The following is a 20,074-nucleotide window of genomic DNA, read 5'->3' on the forward strand; positions in this document are numbered from 1 at the left end:
TACTGTATTATGTGGGCCTTGTTTTGCCCCCAAATAAAACACTTTTCGAAAGGTGGCCCATAAACTGGCATTAAAAACCATTTGATCAGTCACACCAGCCTTAAACACTTGGCCTTCGGGTAATTCATAAAATGCAACCTCTGGTTGCTCTGGGTTGAAGATGTATCCCCCGATCCGACCATCGTCCAATTTCCACTCCTGTGCCACCATATCCGGGTGTAATTGATGGATTCGGGTTAAACTCTGCATCGGTTTCTTCGGGGCTGGCATGTTGATTGCATCTCTGCGGTCCATTTGCAATTTCTTACCAAATCGCTGAGCTGCGTTTAAGCTGTTAGCTTTCACCGGTGTTTCACCCAAAACATTGATAGCAGCACAATCCTCCATGTTTTGTAATGTGTAGGTAAGTTCGCTCAGGCAAGACTGAATGACCAACCCCGATGTCAGCGTGATTTAAATACACATACCACGCCCGTCAACCCATATAACATGAAAGGTTAACAAACACCATTTGTATGCCAGCTGTTGCAACACTTGTCAGAAGATAAAACACCAGGGTTTTATATTTGTCGAACACCATTTGCTGTACACCAAACAACTTACCGCTGACACAACACTTATTTACTGCCTGGGAATTTAACATTCCGGAACCCTAAGCCCCATTTGTTAATCATCAAACATAGCCCACCTGCTATAACACTAGTCTGGTTTGCTAATCAGACGTTGTAAAACATCAAACACTGGCACATCAATGTAATCATAAATCACAAAGTCACCGGACATGCATACGTCACTCCTGAAGTCCCACCCTAACATACGTAATACCGGAAGTCCCACCCTAACATACGTCATACCGGAAGTCCCACCCTAACATACGTCATACCGGAAGTCCCACCCTAACATACGTCATACCGGAAGTCCCACCCATGCAAACCGGATGTCCCGCCCACCTGTCACATCAATATGGAAGTCCCGCCCCCCAGGGCCATAAATCACCATTCTGACACAATATAACCTACACTAACTACTCTAATCAGTTTTTTTTAAAGGATGGTCTATGCACTCCTTACAAGTTTTATAAAACTATTAAATGTGCAGTCTGCACAGTGCAGAAATGTTTTAGGACTTGTTAGCCAAACTTCTACACCAGAATTTGATCATTTTATTTTGGGTAGAATGGAAGTAATACTAAGATCTAAGATCTTTGTCTATTTACAGACACAAAAAGTTTTGTGATGTTTTTGTATGTTGAAGATGGCTATGCTTAGGGTAATGGATAATAAAGTAATGATAAGTAATGTTTATAAAGTAAAATGATTGGCTACAGTTGACAGATTAATGTATTTTTTAGGAAAGGTGAATTTTTTTTAGCTACTGGGGTAATATGTCCCCCACCCCCATGGTGTTATTTGCCCCCTGGGGAATCTTATCTCAATAGAATAAAATGCCTTGGGTTTTAAAGATTCAGAAAAAAAGAGATTCAGAAAAAAAGTTTTTAATAGTTGGCTGGGAAGGTGTGATGACACAGAGGCATTGTGTGGTTGATTAACATTAGTGGCAGCCAGAGGAGGTGTTGAAAGAAATAATGGTGACATACATATTTATTTTTTTAGAGTTACATCCAGGGGTGTAGCGTCTTACCCGGTGGGTGTTTTGCCCCATGTTACCCTACTGAGTAAAGCTGCAGTGTGTTATTGATCTAAATTGTCAGGTATTTTGGGTGAGCTTACTGTGTGGTAGCGTAGACTCAAGTCTAGCATGAAGACAAAGTGTGATAATGTGTTTGAGGGAATGGCTAAACGGGGAAACCCAACGAATCATCCCAGGGACGTCGCTAGGCCTATTTTAGGGGGGCTTTAGTCTGTAAAATCTCTGTGATTTCTTTTTTACGCCAACCTTTCCATCACATCTAAACATCTTACAAATTGTATAGAAATTGTATATAATCATATTCATTTGCCAGCATGTTCAGTTGAGTTTGACTTAACTCGCTCATCTGAAGTGAGCTGTCTTCTGTAAATATTAGCCAACTTTCTAGTGGTCCGGGGAATTAAATCCTCTCAAGTTCAAAATGTATTAGCACTGGAAAGCAATGGTATGTTTTGCTAATCAAAATTTAGATAGAATTTAAGTCATATTTGATCAGTGTCTAACACAAACTAAGCGATAGGTAAACTTTTTGCCAACCTTGACCAGAAATAACCACATTTTGATTTTACACCCATTGTTACTCTAAAAATACATTATTAAAAGATGTTTTGGGGACTATACCCAGACCCCCCCAAAAAGCTTAGCCCCACCATCCATCATTTTCTAGTGACGTCTCTGCTTCATACGTACTCAAATTACCTGGGGTAGTAATTCCTACTGTCCTAATGTTCTGCCAAATTAGGGTAACTTGGGGGAAAACACCCAGCTTAAAGGAACTCTGTATTTTTGGACCAAAAAAAGCAATTATTGGTCTGATTTTTGCATGAACATATTGATTAGAGTCAGACAAATACATTTGGAAAAAATAATTGGGCAGAATTTTTCTATTTCATTGCAACTTAATCAAATGCCAAACTATGTAAATGGGGCATTTTAACCAACTGCTGGGGCAAAATGTCCCTCCCGATGGGGTAAAATGCTCCCTTTGTGTAATGAACACTGAGACCGGGGTTGTGTGGTTCCAATTGCAGAAACGCAACTGTCGATTTATTGATGTACAGGGGAGCAGGCAGGAGCAAAAACAGTAGAGCAGTACAGGCAGGGGTAGACAGTAGGAGAACCCAGGGACAGGCAGGCAGGTCAGGACGCAGGTTTCTGGATAACGAGAAAGGACGGGAACAGGAAGGGAGAGAACAACAGGCTGGGAGTCAAACGGCAAAGGCAATGAGCAATACAAAGGCTTGGCAGGTCCACTACGAACAATACCTCACAACTGAGTGGAGGCAGAGAACAGGCTAAATAGAAAGGCCAACAGGGCACAGGTCTTCAGTTTTCTGGTGATTGGGATCTGGATTGCTGGGTGCGTTCATGCGTATCGGGAAGTGAGAGCGTAACGGTGGCAGGTGAGGAGCGTGACGGGGAGGAGCTGGATGCGGAACGATGCGCGAACCTCACACTTTGTTTATTTTTTACCCCCAATTAAGATTTATTCCAAATTTAGGTGTCAAAATCATTCTATCAATGTAATCTATACCATTGAAAATAATTCAATCATGATAGCAGTATTTAGGTGAGTTAACAAAACCAATTTAAACCATATATTGCACATTCCAATATCCAAAGGCAAAAAGCTATGTATAACATTTATTACAATTTCAAATACATTTTGATGACTATTTTTTTTAATGTTTTGTTAACTGTGCAAAAATATTAAGTTAAAAACACAAAAACAATAACATTGAGCATCAATTGGAATTCAATATCAGTGCCAGTTATATTACATGTTATATATATGCTCAGTAAACTAGCTATTGAACTAAAAACTACTAATATGAGGCTATATCTGGAACTTTTGTTATATTTCAGCAAATTTGTTGTTATAATTTTGTTTTATTTTACCAATAAATTCTCAGGGGATAAAATCCCCCTGGGGTATTTTGCCCCAAAATAGAGGGAGCCTTTAGCCCCAAACACGATCACCACAAAATAAACAGGATTGCTATAATCATTATTTTCTCTGAACAAGTGGATTACGTAGACCTATTGACATGAAAAATCAGTTTAGAGGTCTAACTTCATCACGTCACGTGACAATGTTTTCTCAATTATAGAAACTTATATCAAAATCTTTTTGTGGAATTTCTTGATCAGTTAAGATGGTTCAACAACATTCTCTAGATGAACAAGAATAGTAGCAACCAAGGAATGTGTGGAAATAAAATTTGCCGTCATTTGGTGGTTTGGGGGAGAATTACGGGGGGCGGTTAAACCCAAGCCACCCTACTGGTATAAAAAAAAAAGGCAGAATTGGAGGCACTCCGCTCCAAATATTACTGGGCCTACGGTAGACTCAAACAAGACGTAATCAACGTTTCCACTGACGAACACAGCATTTGCAACCACATCTTGACGGAAAAATACTACAAACATCAAAACACATTTGAAACGCGTTTGAGGCTGCTCACAGTCTAAATCAGTGATGTGGTGCCTGGAGAAGTGGGTGTACCATAACTTAGATAGTTGGGTGTACTCAACTATCTAAACGTTTTTGAATCTACTTCCCTTGTTCTTAAATTTCCATCCACGCCAATTAAATTACTCCAGCGATAACGCGAGTGCAGTACGCATTTCGTACTGGCTTATTACATTGACATTTCACGCTAATCCATACTGTGCACAACATTGCGCTTAACATTTTAATAAATAGCTATAGTTGTAGTTGTAAACTAAACATTCGGGTATGTTCCATCAGCCTTATTTTTGTGTATAGTTGCCATATTTTGACACGTATGTTCTATGAGGTAAAAATGAGACCAATCCTCCTTGCAATTGTTAGCAAGTGAGTGTTAAAATATAAATGCATAGTATAGCTTCCTCCATTCGAATAGTACGTGTCCACCACCACCCTTCGTAAACTTTCCCTCCACCCATTTCCCCGCCTTGTTATATTCACCAAGTAATACATATTTTTCTCAAAGACATAGGTGTCCTAATGTAAATGAATCGGCACCTGTAACGGCTACATTAAGTTATTTCACACAGAGGGGGCAACACCAACTACTGAAGCTTGGTATGTACATATTTTTCGACACTATGCAATTTCATTACGGTTTTTGATTAAATAAGTGTAATCGTTCAGTGTCATTTGCTAAGTTACGTTACCTTTATCTGTCAATACTGTTGAAATGAAAATGACATATCCATTTATACAAATACATACAGTGGGGAGAACAAGTATTTGATAACCTGCAAAATCGTCAGTGTTTCTCCCTTACAAAGCATGTAGAAGTCTGTCATTTCTATCATAGGTATTCTTCAACTGTGAGTAACAGAATCTAAAACAAAAATCCAGAAAATCACATTATGATTTTTTTGTAATTAAGTTGCATTTTATTGCATGACATAAGTATTTGATACATCAGAAAAGCAGAACTTAATATTTGGTACAGAAACCTTTGTTTGCAATTACAGAAATCATACGTTTCCTGTAGTTATTGACCAGGTTTACACACACTGCAGCAGGGATTTTGGCCCACTCCTCCATACAGACCTTTTTCAGATCCTTCAGGTTTCGGGGCTGTCACTGGGCAATATGGACTTTCAGCTCCCTCCAAAGATTTTCTATTGGGTTCAGGTCTGGAGACTGGCCAGGGCACTCCAGGACCTTGAGATGCTTCTTACGGAGACACTCCTTAGTTGCCCTGTCTGTGTGGTTCGGGTCGTTGTCATGCTGGAAGACCCAGCCAGGACCCATCTTCAATGCTCTTACTGAGGGAAGGAGGTTGTTGGCCAAGATCTCGCAATACATGGCCCCATCCATCATCCCCTCAATACGGTGCAGTCGTCCTGTCCCCTTTGCAGAAAAGCATCCCTAAAGAATGATGTTTCCACCTCCATGCTTCACAGTTGGGATGGTGATCTTAGGGTTGTACTCATCCTTCTTCTTCTTCCAAAGACTGCGAGTGGAGTTTAGACCAAAAAGCTCTATTTTTGTCTCATCAGACCACATGACCTTCTCCCATTCCTCCTCTGGATCATCCAGATGGTCATTGGCAAACTTCAGACGGGCCTGGACATGCGCTGGCTTGAGCAGGGGGACCTTGCGTGCACTGCAGGATTTTAATCCATGACGGCGTAGTGTGTTACTAATGGTTTTCTTTGAGACTGTGGTCCCAGCTCTCTTCTGGTCATTGACCAGGTCCTGCCGTGTAGTTCTGGGCTGATCCCTCACCTTCCTCATGATCATTGATGCCCCACAAGGTGAGATCTTGCATGGAGCCCCAGACCGAGGGAGATTGACCATCATCTTGAACTTCTTCCATTTTCTAATAATTGCGCCAACAGTTGTTGCCTTCTCACCAAGCTGCTTGCCTATTGTCCTGTAGCCCATCCCAGCCTTGTGCAGGTCTACAATTTTATCCCTGATGTCCTTACACAGCTCTCTGGTCTTGGCCATTGTGGCAAGATGGCATCTGTTTGATTGAGTGTGTGGACAGTTGTCTTTTATACAGGTAACGAGTTCAAACAGGTGCAGTTAATACAGGTAATGAGTGGAGAACAGGAGGGCTTCTTAAAGAAAAACTAACAGGTCTGTGAGAGCCGGAATTCTTACTGGTTGGTAGGTGATAAAATACATTATTTAAAAATCATACAATGTGATTTTCTGGATTTTTTATTTTAGATTCCGTCTCTCACAGTTGAAGTGTACCTATGATAAAAATTACAGACCTCTACATGCTTTGTAAATAAGAAAACCTGCAAAATCGGCACTGTATCAAATACTTGTTCTCCCCACTGTATATATACAGCTCTGGAAAAAATTAAGAGACCACTGCACCCTTTTCTTTCCTTTCCAAAAAAGTCAAAAAGGAAGATTTTGAGTTAGGAACAAAACAGTTAAAATCAAGAGACCACTGCAAACTGAAAGCTTCTGTTCCTCACTCAAAACGTTATATGTATATACACACTACATATATATATAATACCAAATCTAAGTCAACACTATTAGTTGTATTATAATTAATAATAATGTATTACATTTATAGAGTGAATTTAATATAATAAATAATATATTTTAAAATATATAAAGACAAATTTAAAATATCATGTAAGGTCAAGAAAAACACAGTTATCAACAAAAAGCATTCCTATACAAAAATTGCTTCAGGCCTGTTTTAAATGAGCACATAGTCTGTGGTGACTTGGTTCGGGAGGGCATTCCAGAGGCTAGGAGCGATCGAGGTATAAGCCCTATCCCCCAAGCAGAAGAGCTTGGTCCTGGGGAGGTGGAGGAGCAGGCTATCACTTGACCTGAATGTGCGGGTGGGGTTAATGCTGTTGAGTAAACACATTCACTCAACAAGTATTACAAGTACTTACATATTACAATTTTTTACATTCTATACACATATATTTTGCATTGTCAAGCCGGAACCTGCAAATAGGGCTTCATGAAACACATTTGATTGTTTTGTGACCTCAGTAAAAACCTTGAATTTGTGTTGCCTTCCTGAAGTTAATGCATATACAGGCTTTCAGTTTTGAAAATGACTGAAGTTAACGCAAGTTCCGACATTAATTTACAGCACGCAAATACATCCTTATAGTGATCTCAAAGTATTGAGTTCAAAGAAAGCAAGAGAGACCCTCTACTTAAACCTGAATGCGTCACGGACGCTTTCTTGCGAATCGAGTACGACGCCCGTTTGGTGGCAAAACGTTCTTGAACATTTCTACAAAATGGTATATTAGAGACGATATGGCTCACATTCTAAACGTGTAAGACGGATGTTTGTTCTTTATAGCATAGGCTATTTTATGTTTTAAGGTTTTAAAATGAAGTCGCCGAAAGACGAGCATTGTAGGGGTCTGGTCTTGCTGCTGTATGGGGTGGAGACAATCCTCAAATTTGCGGAAGTGTTTGTCTAAGCTTTATACTGGAACGGAACAAAGAGAGCAACACATTGTAGTCAAAGTTTTAAACAAGAACTGAACAAATACAGGAAACATTTTGTATTTGAATATACGGTACACAAGTTTGCCAAGTCAGTTGGTGGTTTCTAAAGTGACACGTGAGTCCCTTTATACTTTTGCTTTGTCTACTAATTCAGGTTTATGTAAACCTTTATTACAGCTTAGGAGAGGCTGTTTTCCGTCGGTATTTTATGTAGCCAAACCTACTTGTAACCTCCAACGATTAAATCCTCAATGTGATCCTGCATGTCTTTAAAGTTGTCTGCTACACTTTCGCTTTCGCTCTATGCTAGTTTACTACTTGATACAATAATACAACAGGATATAGGCTACGTCTTTGCGATCCCTTTCAATTGTCTTTTTTTCGTAAAATCTTTTAATTTCAGTCACATAATGTCTACCAGTGAAGTATACAGTGCAACTACGGTTCCAGAGGCCAAATCCAAGTGGTTTATTGTACCAACAGAGAATTTGGATAAATTCAGGTGTTTGTTAAAGGTGGCCCAAGTGGTAAGTTATGTCCTTATCACAGTATTATGATAATGTTTATGTTATGCCTTTTTGTTTTATACATGTAATCCTGTGTTGGGAAGCATTTTGATCCAGTTATTTAAAACTACTTTAGATAAGGGGACGACAAACTGTATATTCAGATGGCACTGGCAGTATATAGGCTATTTATGTTTTTGGGAGTAGATCAGCCATGAGATGAATTTGATTCCAGAATTCTGCCGCAACTGGACAGTACCAGAACAGATGGAACACTGATTCTATTTAATTGTGAAAAAGACACACAATGCTATCTGTTCAGTTCCACATATATTGAGCATTTATTTTGTTGCAAGAATTTTCTGTAGTAGTTTAAACTGGAAGGAATGTATAAGCATCAGAAGTTTTTTATTTAATTCCATACACCCAATGGCATGGAAGTGAGACACCATGAACTGGATCACAACTATCCTGAATGCCACATGGAAATGACACGTATTACAGGTTATACTAGTGATTTTTAATTTGCCATACTGGATATTTCAGTCCTCTTTTGGTGTTTTAATTTCTGCTTCCACTCTTGTGGCAGGTCTGCAATGATCTGATTATACTTTTGAAGTGAACATGACTCTCCATATACCTCAATGAGTTGCTTGTAAGGAAACGTTACAGTCTGTACTAATTATGTCTTTAACAATCATGATACCTTCCTTATACATTTGATAGATGTAGAACAGAAGCTGTGTATGGTGGCTATAGGAAATAGTTTGCTAGTGCCAGTTTGAATTCAGACAATTCCGCCAGCTGTTTTGTCAGTGTAAACTTTGAATATTCAATGCTACTGTGGCAGAATACTGAATGTAGTTTGAACTGTTTTTGAGTAGTTTTCCGCTTGTAATGCAGGTTTGTGATAGCTGTACGTACAGTTTCCATTCATGAATTTGGACGATAAAGCTAATTACAGACTGGGACAGAGCTGAATAATGGATTTTTTTTTTAAATTACTGCCTCCTTTAACTTATAGAAAATTATGAATTTTGGACAAATTATCCCTTTAATGTATCTGAGTTTAGCCATTATTTGCTGGAATATCTGATCTGGGTCTTCTGGAGGATAGAACTGTAAATGTCCCCCTTCATTAAAAAAGTTAGATGATTTAATCCGTGTTTTATGTTTAAAATGTCTCGTTTTAATTTGTATCATGGCAAAGAGCCCCCTTTTATACATTGGATTAGCCTCTCTTGAAAACCATCTTGGTTTTCGATATACTTTCAGTATAATGGAAGCTTTCAGAGATTGATTTAAAGCCCTGATATTTAATAATTTTACTCTTCCCAACTCATATTCGTGGTATAAGTATCCCTGTTTTACTTTATCTGGTTTACTGTTTCAAATAAACCTCAAATACCTTGAAAAAAGTAATGCGGGAAAAGAAGTTGACTACATTTGTGAATTGTAGGATCACCAAGGTGTTAACTAAGGCAACTTTACTGTAAATAGTTAGATGCAGTCCTATCCCTCTTCTTTGCGCATTGTCCTATCAAAGTTACTAGAGGCGAGATCTGTCAACTTTGGTTTGTATACACCGATCAGCCATAACATTGTGACCACCTGACTAATATTGTGTAGGTCCCACTTTTGCTACCAAAACAGCCCTGACCCGTTGAGGCATGGACTCCACTAGACCTCTGAAGGTGTGCTGTGGTATCTGGTACCAAGAGGTTTGCAGCAGGTCCTTTAAGTCCTGTAAGTTGTGAGGTAGGGCCTCCATGGATCGGATCTATTTGTCCAGCACATCCCACAGATGCTCGATTGGATTGAGATCTGGTGAATGTTCCTCAAACCATTACTGAACCGTTTTTGCTTTGTGGCAGGGCACATTATCCTGCTGAAAGAGGCCAATGCCCTCAGGGAATACCGTTGCCATGAAAGGGTGCACGTGGTCTGCAACAATGCTCAGGTACAGTGGATATAAAAAGTCTACACTCCCTTGTGAAAATGCCAGGTTTTTGTGATGTAAAAAAATAAGACGAAGATAAATCATGTCAGATCTTTTTCCACTTTTAATATGACCTATAATGTGAACAATTCAATTGAAAAACAAACTGAAATCTTCGAGGGGGGAAAATAAAAACCTTACAGTAACTTGGTTCATCTTCAGAAAGCTGAAGATGAAGTTCACCTTTCAGCATGACAATGACCCAAAGCACACATCCAAATCCACATCCAAGCATGGCTTCACCAGAAGAATATTAATGTTTTGGACTCCTACCCAAAAAGACTGAGTGCTGTAATAAAATCAAACGGTGCTTCAACAAAGTATTAGTTTAAGGGTGTGCACACTTATGCAACTAGGTTATTGTGAGTTTTTTTAAAACATTTTTTCCCTCAAAGATTTCAGTTTGTTTTTCAGTTGAATTGTTCACTTTATAGGTCACATTAAAGGTGGAAAAGGTTCTGACATGATTTATCTTTGTCTCATTATTTTACATCACAAGAACCTGGGGTGTGTAGACTTTTTATATCCACTGTAGGTGGTACGTGTCAAAGTAACATCCACATGAATGGCAGGACCCAAGGTTTCCCAGCAGAACATTGCCCAAAGCATCACACTCCCTCTGCCGGCTTGCCTCCTTCCCATAGTGCATCCTGGTGCCATGTGTTCTCCAGGAAAGTGACGCGCACACACACCCAGCCATCCATTGTAGGCACTTTCGTCAGTGGACAGGGGTCAGCATGGGCACCCTGACTGGTCTGCGGCTACGCAGCCCCATACGCAACAAACTGCGATGCACAGTGTGTTCTAACACCTTTCTATCAGTACCAGCATTAACCTTTTCATCAATTTGAGCGACAGTAGCTCGTCTGTTGGATCGGACCACACGGGCCAGCCTTCAGTCCCCCCGTGCATCAATGAGCCTTGGCCCTGTCCATGACCCTGTCGCTGGTTCACTGTTTTTCCTTCCTTGGAACACTTTTAATAAGTACTGACCACTGCAGATCGGAAACACCCTATAGTGTCTGCAGTTTTTGAGCTCTGACCCAGTCGTCTAGTCATCACAAATAGGCCCTTGTCAACGCTGCTCAGATCCTTACGCTTGCCCATTTTCCCTTCTGTTAACACATCAACTGTTATTCACTTCACTGGTCAGTGGTCATAATGTTATGGCTGATCGGGGTATGCATGTATACCAAGTTAACCATCAGTTCATTTGACAGGGAGACCACATGGCAATTTAAAGCTTTTATTTTTAATGATTCAATATGTCATATATTATTGGGTGACACTATATCATAATTGTGTTTTAGTCCCGACAGATTGGAAATGTTATCTAAGTCCTCAATGAGACAGCACAGTGATTTCATCTTTGGACTTTTGAGCAGTGCCTTCGTTAGGCCTGGGAATACGGGGCTATAGCCCTGGATCTTTTATCAATTGCCCCGGATCTCAAATTGACCAAAAATAATAATAATAAAAAAATAGCCCCTGATCTATTCATCTGTAATTCCGGTCGCGCATTATGACAATGTAGACGTGTAGGCCGCTAGCGTGTACATGGGATACATTGCGTGTACATTCAAAACCCTGTAGTTTCTGTCCCGGGAGGGTGGGTGGGCTAAGCCCCGAATGTATTGTGATCCTGGCGACTTCTCTGCTTTTGGGAAAACCTGAGTCATATGCACAAATGGAGACCTCTGTTTTTATCCCCTGTATTTCTAAACCTTTGATTTTATTATTTGATCTGTTTTTAATTGCTGGTATCTCAATGGCTCCATAATCATGTAGCTAGTATTTCAAGATATTGTATCTAGTAGTCTTCAAATGTATTCTTTAAGCTCCAGAAAATGAAAATGAAAGTTTAACAAGTTTGTAGATTAAATACTATAATCAGCATTATGTCCTTTCTCCTATGCTTGGTATATCTGCCAGCAGCACTAACGAGGATGTCACAGTCATATGACAAATCTATAAAAAAAATTGTTTGCACTTTATATGGATTCTACACACCCTGGTGAGTATTTCTCAAATGTCATGTTCCACCTTACGTAGTCTTGTTTTTTGTTGAACCGAAATATAAATGTAAATACATTTTGGAGTTAGCGCTGCCAGCATAATATCCTACCTCTAGCACATTGGTAATGCCTGGTTGTCTGCAGCAAATACATCTAGAACCAGCATGTTTACAAATGTGACCATTTTAACTGTTGTGTGTTTGAATGTGACACGCAAGAACTGGGCTGTTTATCCCACAGCATGAACCCATATGCAACATGCAGTTTTTTTTTAATCATATCCTTTGTGATTTTAGGGTGTGACGATAGTCAGCATTTTTACTGGACTGTTCCCTGAAATATTGAGAGACAGACCATTCTTTAGAACAGTTGCATCAGTGTTGATGAGGCACCCATTCAGCCCAACCCACACACAGTCCCCTTTCACCAGGTCTTGGTGGGGCATTTCAGTCAGTCAGCCATCAATGGTTGAGTCACAATTCTCTAAGTCCTGGTGCCTGAATCTTGGTCCAAGAGCTGGAGTCACTATAACAAAAAATATTATAATGTTATTTATCCTGTGAAATGTACTGTACTTAGAATGCGAATCCCCAGTGATTAAGTAATGAGAAAATCGTGAAAACCAGGACTTGAGTCAAGATTCCTGGGGCCTCATTGATGAATTTTCTGTAGAAACGTTCCTAAATGTTGTAGTTACGAATGGAATTAATAGTGTGCGTTCATATAGAAAATGTGCGTTTTATCTAACAATCCTACGACAGTTTTACACACACACATAAACCCAGAAAATATAATTCATGAATACCACTTGTTTTCAGACTCAGTGCTGTACTCAACCATGGCTATTTGTATGTCAAAACAGCCCTATTTAATAATTTATGGTCAAAATTATTTCTTTAAGTCTGTGAATGCGTGACATCATTATTTATTTGGGTCACCAAGCCTGATAGCCATATATTTTTTTTAAAGCAGAAGACAGATCGTGAAATTAGAAAAGCTACTTCAGCAGATGGCTGTTGACTCATGTTCACCCCTTCCTGTCACTCACTTACATTTACTAGTGAGAAATGAATTTATTTGAGCTATATCATGAAGGACTTCCTCTTATTCTTATTTTCTGTCTGGAATGTATCCATTGACTTTTACCTCGTTTTCGAGGCATTCATTCTCTATTTTAGGACATATTGAGGCTGTCAGAAAATAAAATGCCTTAGGCTACTCCCATCATGTTAGTAAACCCACGTAAAGGTAGGTAAATTAAAATCGTAAAGATTTCAGTCTGTGGTTTGTGATGTAATTGTTTATGCCTTTGAGAGGCACGTTTACCTGCGGGACAGTGGAAATAAACTCAGGCAGACAACACGGTTCTTGTTGAAACAAAAAAGTAGTTATAGTTCTCTCCCTTTTCCCCACTAATGGTAATTGAGTGACTATCCCTGGGAGAAGGACAAAGCCATAAGAAAACAGAACAGAAAAACAACAAAAGGGACAATACCATTTCTCATTAACTCAACCCCCTAAGTGGCTGTGCCTTTTCCTGCGCGCCTAACCCACCATGTCATTGTGTTGTCTCTGTCCGGGGGCTCCTTTGCCAGTTTCCTCCTCGAACTGTGAAGCACCACCGGTTTTAAAGGAGAGTGATAATTATCCCCACAGGCGCTCGGCATTGTGCCTTACGACAGGTTACTCACATGGCGGGCGGGAATACTATTGGGATGTTGGCTCTGCCCCAGCCCCGGTCTGCCTTAGTAATGACTGCCATTAATCTGCATGTTATTGGGATGCTCATGTAAATGTCAAAGAGCATCAAGAAATAATTGACTAGAACAATCATTCACTTCTTTCAATTGGTATTTTGCCGCAGTTCCATTAAACTTGTGAGTGAAATGTATGTGTTTCTTAGAGTCATGCCTGTAATTTAAATAAAATCATAATAGCTAATACTTCAAACTGTTCAAAAGCTGGAGTCAAATTCATAGGAAAGGAATAGAAAGCACTCTGTACCAACCACTATGTAGTGTACATTGGAAGCGTCAATGCAGTTATTGGGACAGTTTCATGAAAACGTCAAGCACTGCTTCTTGGACTGGCGCAGGTCTGTGGACCTACATACATACATACATACATACATACATACATACATACATACATACATCTTCTTCCGCTTCATCCGGGGCCGGGTCGCGGGGGCAGCAGTCTAAGCAGAGATGCCCAGACTTCCCTCTCCCCAGACACGTCCTCCAGCTCTTCCGGGGGGACACCGAGGCATAGTCCCTCCAGCGTGTCCTAGGTCTTCCCTGCTGTCTCCTCCCGGTGGGACGGGACCGGAACACCTTCCCAGGAAGGCGTTCTGGAGGCATCCGAAACAGATCTGTGGACCTAGGTTTGAGAAACCTTGAGCTAGCTAACATTTGCCTATAAAAAATATATATTTACATACACACACAACAAACCAATCTCAAGTTTGAAAGTTTGCAATTATTATATTACTGTGAATTATTAGGTACAAATTCAGGTTGGAGCTGAAGAAGCGGGAGAACAGGTTTATTTGTTGCGGAGGATTATTTTTAAGCATTGCTGTGGATCAATGCACTCTGGATCATTGTATATTGGTCTGTTAATGTTTCCCTCAATCCTCACCAGTCCCCATAGCATGATGCTCCCACCACCATGCTTCACTGTAGGGATGATACCAATGTAGGGATAGTATTGTTTTCACCAGACGTAATGCTTGCAGTTCAGGCCTAATAGTTACATTTTGGGCTCCTCAGACCAGATAATCTTTTTCCTTGTGTCCTTGAGTCCTGTGACAGCATGGTAAAAGCATTTTTCTAAGGAGTGTCTTCTGTAAAGTGTCTACAATAAAGGTCTGATTGATGGAGTGTTAAAGAGATGGTTGTTAACTGGTTCTCCCATCTGTGCAGATAAATTCTGAACCTCTGTTAGACTGACCACTGGGTTCTTTGTCACCTCTCTGACTAAGGTTCCTTTCCCAGTTACTTAATTTGGCTGGACAACCAGCTCTATAAAAAGTCTTCCATTTCACAGGGCAAATCAATGTAGAAAAATCTTGGCGTGCGTTTTTCTGGATCTTTTTGCTGTTATTCTGTCTCTCACTGTTCAAATAAACCTACCATTAAAATAATAGAATGATAATGTCAGTGGGCAAATGTACAAAATCAGCAGGGGAAATTCAACACTACTGTTGTTTGCTCCTTAGGGTTTAAGGCCCGGGTGTCTCTGTAAAAGCACTTTGTGACAACTGCTGTTGTAAAAAGGGCTTTATAAATACATTTGATCAAATATTTTTTTCCCTCACTGTAAGGCCATAACGCAACATAACATGAAGAAAGTATAGAGGTCTGAGTACTTTCAAAAAGCCATGTTGTATTTTAACAGCACACACACACACACACACACACACACACACACACACACACACACACACACACACACACACACACACATACTTAACCACATTTCGAAGGGAGAACGACTCCAAAAGAAAGTATTTAAATCTCTCCAGAAAGATGTGGGCAGGGGTCTGCCACACTGTAATAAAGCCTGTTTCCACACTCCATATAGTAGTAATGACCACCCACATATGGTGTATTTTTAGGTGTTGTTTTGGCTATTCATGGGACATTAAAACCATACTACAGTAAGGATGTGGCTGTGGTCTGGGAAGTTGTACTGTTGAGGACAGACCCTCACCATAATGTGTTTTCTTCCTATTGTATGCTAGCAGAATGGCTGTCCTTGATACCTGAGGAAGCAGACCTACTCTGTTCCTTCTAAACTGTGGACAAGGAAGAAATAAATAGTGTGGTTTGGCCTGGCTGGCTCTGTGTTGTCCAGTCCCTTGGTTGGATCAGAATTGTCCTGCCTTGTTTCTTAGGATCTTCAGCTCAAGCAGTTATTGAGAAAACACGGGACAGTTCCTAAAGTGGGCCAAAATTATAATTGGAACAGTCTCTGTGTGTGTGCTATGAATGAAACCAGTATCTTGAGCTTCCACAGCTAGTTGGAGCTGCGGAAAGGGATACCCTGTAATGACCTTTGTAAAGAATGCTGTCACAGTCACACAGAATTGTCTTGTTGTTTAAGTAACATGAAAGACTAGTCCCTTCCTCTGTTTTGCATAGACTATTATGGAATGTTCTTAACCCTCATTTACTTGCTTTGTAAGATCATAAGTCAGATCACAAGTTACTAATGTAAATTCAGCTGTTAAACTGGCACAGTGCTTGTGTTAAAAGTTCATGTATTTAATGCACAAGCAGCATTAATGACTTAATAAAATCTGCCTTCTGAGACACTTCCCATATATATCTGACAGAAGTACCACAGTGCCACCTGCTGCTGTGAAGTGGTTACTACATGCAAATATGAGGCCATCACAGTTGGTTTAAATGTCTGTCTGTTCTCAGCTCCTGTCGTTTGTGGCCTTCATTCTTGAAGAAGTAGTGACAACTTGTTCGCAGTGCTCCCCGCTGTATTTCTTTGAGTTTGTCAGCTGCACTGCTTTCCTCTTCACTGCTCTACTCCTCATCCTCCTCTCCACCAATCTGCACAAAAGAGTCGGCATAGACTCCTGGCCCACACTGGTGAGTATTGTGTGTGAGCATTTGTAACATGGGGCTCTTTTTACTTTTTTTGTGTTAACCTTTAATAGCATTTGTTCCTGAATCGTGTGTGTGTGTGTGCATACTGTGGTGTTGTGTAAAAATTGTCCTGCCTCATCTCTCACAGGACTTTGTGTACACAGCTGTGATCTGTGTTGTCTTCTTCATTGCCTCCATTGTGTTTTCCTCTCGTAATGGTGGAACTGACCTGGAGAAGGCTGCCGTGGTAAATAAAAAACTGTCCTCACACTCTCCTCACACCTCAGGGTTTGATTACTGTTATTATTTTTTTCAGTTGAAGCCAAAATACCAGCCCGAACCAACCTGGGTTTATATTTCATGAAATATATCTTAAAAATATCATGAATCTTGTCATAAACTCCATCAATAGTTTGTTTATTTCAAGTTGTATTTACTGCTGTTTTATAATTGAAGTAACTATTTACTATTTTTAGATATTTGGCTTCCTGGCCACTTTAGCGTTCCTGGTGGATGCTGTGTGGTTTGTGAAGATGAAGGGTTTTCCTTTCAAAAAGACCAACCAGCCATCCACAAGCAATGGTGGGGCGCCCGTGGCTGAGGCAGAGAAACTTAACAGTGTAAACGGCGGAGCGGATTAGACCCAAGGAGACCCATACAAGTGAAACACTGGTATCACTCTCTTCATCATACACACATGCAAGCAACCAACACTCTAGGACCATCAGAAGACCAGTTAAAATCCTGCTTAAAATCAGGAAATAAATTGAAGACAAATTGTTTTACTGAAAGCGCAACTTTCAACCTGAAAATATTAATAACAATACTATATATATATATTGCAAGGATGTTTTTTTTTAATGTGAGAACACATTTGACCTTTGTTAATGATAACCCATAAAATTCAATTCTTGCCTTTTTGGCTGCTTTTCCTGTACCTTCTCTTTGCTTCCACTGTCTGTTTTTGTGGTTTCAAATTTCATAATGTGTGGTCAGAGTTCAGAAAGTGTCAAAGATGATGAGTCTACATTGAGTGATGGAACAGACTTGTTGTTCATATACCATTTTGCTTCTTTAAAATATGTCTTAAATGGTATATTACAAAGCAAAACTAGATCTACTCAGGATTTTTAAACTCTAGCTAGCTTTAGTTGATGTCACATTGACGCTTAGGAATCATCATACGAGAAACTTTATACAGTAACAAATAAGATGCTATGAAGTTCTCAGCATGCCCAGTAGAATATCCCAGTAAACTGCCTGTTTGTGTTGCTAGGATTTAAGCAGTCATAGGTTAAGGCTTCCCAGTAACCCCAAAAGGTGACCAGTAACATAAACCTCATGTTCTACCTATGCCAAATGTGCAACTGCAAAAACATGCAGTAAAATCATCGTCCAGGAAGCTTTATTACAGTTGTTACCTGTGAAAATGACTCTTTGAAAGAAGATTGGTTTGGATTCATTATCAGTGTGGTTACCATTGACCTATATGTAATCCAATATGAGCACCTGTGTAATGTCTATTTTGTAAAGGTTGAGGCCTATTCAAATTTTATTTTATTTTTAGTGGGGGGAAACGACACTGAGATATGTACAGTTAAAGCCAACACATTCCGAAATATAACATTTACAGTGTTTTAACTGGAGGCTATGTTTGACATGATTTTTAATGGCTGTAGTTCTCTTACATGACGATTTCTCCAAAATATTCCCGAAGGTAATTTTAAATTCCATGGTTTCAGTCCATTCAAGAAAACTCCTAGAATTTCAATGTCTCTAATTTTAAGTGCCTTTATAGATACATTTTAAATAACAATGAAACTGATATTTACTATATTTCTATATTTACTATGTTTTCAACAGCACCATGCATTTTTATTGTCTGTTTATTCTTGGTTGAAGGAAGGGTCAAGGTTAGAAATGAACTATTTATTGCCTGGGAGGGGAGTGGTGGTGCTAACGGTGCTAACCTTGTGCACCCATCTAGACTGTCTCCAGGTCATTTAATCCCCATAAATCAGCATAATGCTGAATGCTATGTTGGTTGCAGAGTACATCCAGGGTTTTTAGAAAAGTAATTACAATTGAATTTGCCAATATGAATCTAAGAAAATAACCATTTGAAAAGCCCAGTAAATCACATTTCCTCTGAGTACTGAGGCAAAAGCAGTGCTTTCTTGGACCACTACTGTGAAATTAGAGGCTGTTGAATTAAGACTGTATGCTGTGGTCAATTAAAGCAATGTGATACTAGGGCAGTATTCCAGATTTATGTTCTTTCAAATCTGCAGTACATAAAATAAGTTGGGATTTGACTTGGAATCTGTTATTCTGTATAAATCTATCTAAACCCGTGCCTTACAAATGGTAATATCTGTCGATAGATGCTTGTAAGATTTTACTGTTTTGTCTTAATCCTCATATTTTATAAATAAAATCTATTGTATCCATAATCTGCCTTGAAATAAATGATCTTTTCTTAAGTATTCTGTTCATTAATTCGTGATTGCTGGTAAAGAGCTCATGACAATTTTCTCTATTTGCGTTTATAAGAATTTTGTTTGAGGCATCTCATCAACATGCATTTGAAATCTGTCCACAAGGGGGCACATTTTGATCACAAGACAAAATCCTTAGTTTAAAGTTAACTTATTGCTACTGAGGACATTTCTGCTATCCTAAAATCAAAGCACATTAAAATACAACTACACTTTTTGTCAAATAATCCGAGGATCAGTCAGTCAGATGGAGAGAAAAAGTTGGTCTTTCTTGTGTTATAGCCTCAGTTTTCCTCCTGTATCTTCTAGTGTTCTTATACATTGTGTGTGCATCACTATATACATAGTTACAATTGGTTATTCACAAATCAAGAACAGTGGTCAGAACAAGAGTAGAAATAAGGAAACCAACTATCTATCAAAACAGGAAACCGATACCTCTAAAATAAGTCTTGAAGCAATAATTGCTGCTAGCAAACACTCAGGTGTGGGCCAAAAGATAACAGAAAATGCATAGACACCTACTTATTTGAGGGTGTTTCTTTATTTTTACTATTTTCCATATAGAAAAATAATAGTGAAGACAAAACTAGGTTCTTCAAAGGGGCAACCGTGTGTCTTGATGACAGCTTTGCACACTTGGCATGTCTTCAACCAGTTTCTTGAGGCACTCACCTGGAATGCTTTTTCAAGGAGGAGTTCCCACATACGGTTAGCACTTTTTGGATGCTTGTTCTTAACTCTGTGGTCCCACTCATCCCAAACCACCTCATTTGGGTTGAGGTTGAGTGATCGTGGAGGCCAGCTCAACTGATGCAGCACTCCATCACTCTCCTTGGTCCAATG

At 39.5% G+C, this 20,074-nt stretch overlaps 1 protein-coding gene across 1 annotated transcript; it reads left to right on the plus strand.

The window, feature by feature from the left end:
- Positions 1-7,342: 7,342 nt before the first annotated feature.
- Positions 7,343-19,183, plus strand: cmtm6 (CKLF-like MARVEL transmembrane domain containing 6). Its single transcript, XM_010865125.3, has 5 exons — positions 7,343-7,721; positions 8,010-8,133; positions 16,557-16,733; positions 16,879-16,977; positions 17,207-19,183. Exons 2-5 carry the CDS (start codon positions 8,017-8,019, stop codon positions 17,369-17,371), a joined length of 558 nt encoding a protein of 185 aa, XP_010863427.1. The 5' UTR covers positions 7,343-7,721; positions 8,010-8,016; the 3' UTR covers positions 17,372-19,183.
- The last annotated feature ends 891 nt before the right edge of the window (positions 19,184-20,074 follow it).

Source organism: Esox lucius, chromosome 20 (assembly GCF_011004845.1).
Source record: "Esox lucius isolate fEsoLuc1 chromosome 20, fEsoLuc1.pri, whole genome shotgun sequence".
NCBI lineage: Eukaryota > Metazoa > Chordata > Actinopteri > Esociformes > Esocidae > Esox > Esox lucius.

Bases quoted from the DNA above. Each gene is read 5' to 3' on its own strand.
- cmtm6 (XM_010865125.3), top strand. From the start codon at position 8,017: ATGTCTACCAGTGAAGTATACAGTGCAACTACGGTTCCAGAGGCCAAA. The intron at 8,134-16,556 runs GTAAGTTATGTC...GTCTGTTCTCAG, and splicing joins TGTTAAAGGTGGCCCAAGTG to CTCCTGTCGTTTGTGGCCTT. The intron at 16,978-17,206 runs GTAAATAAAAAA...TACTATTTTTAG, and splicing joins ACCTGGAGAAGGCTGCCGTG to ATATTTGGCTTCCTGGCCAC.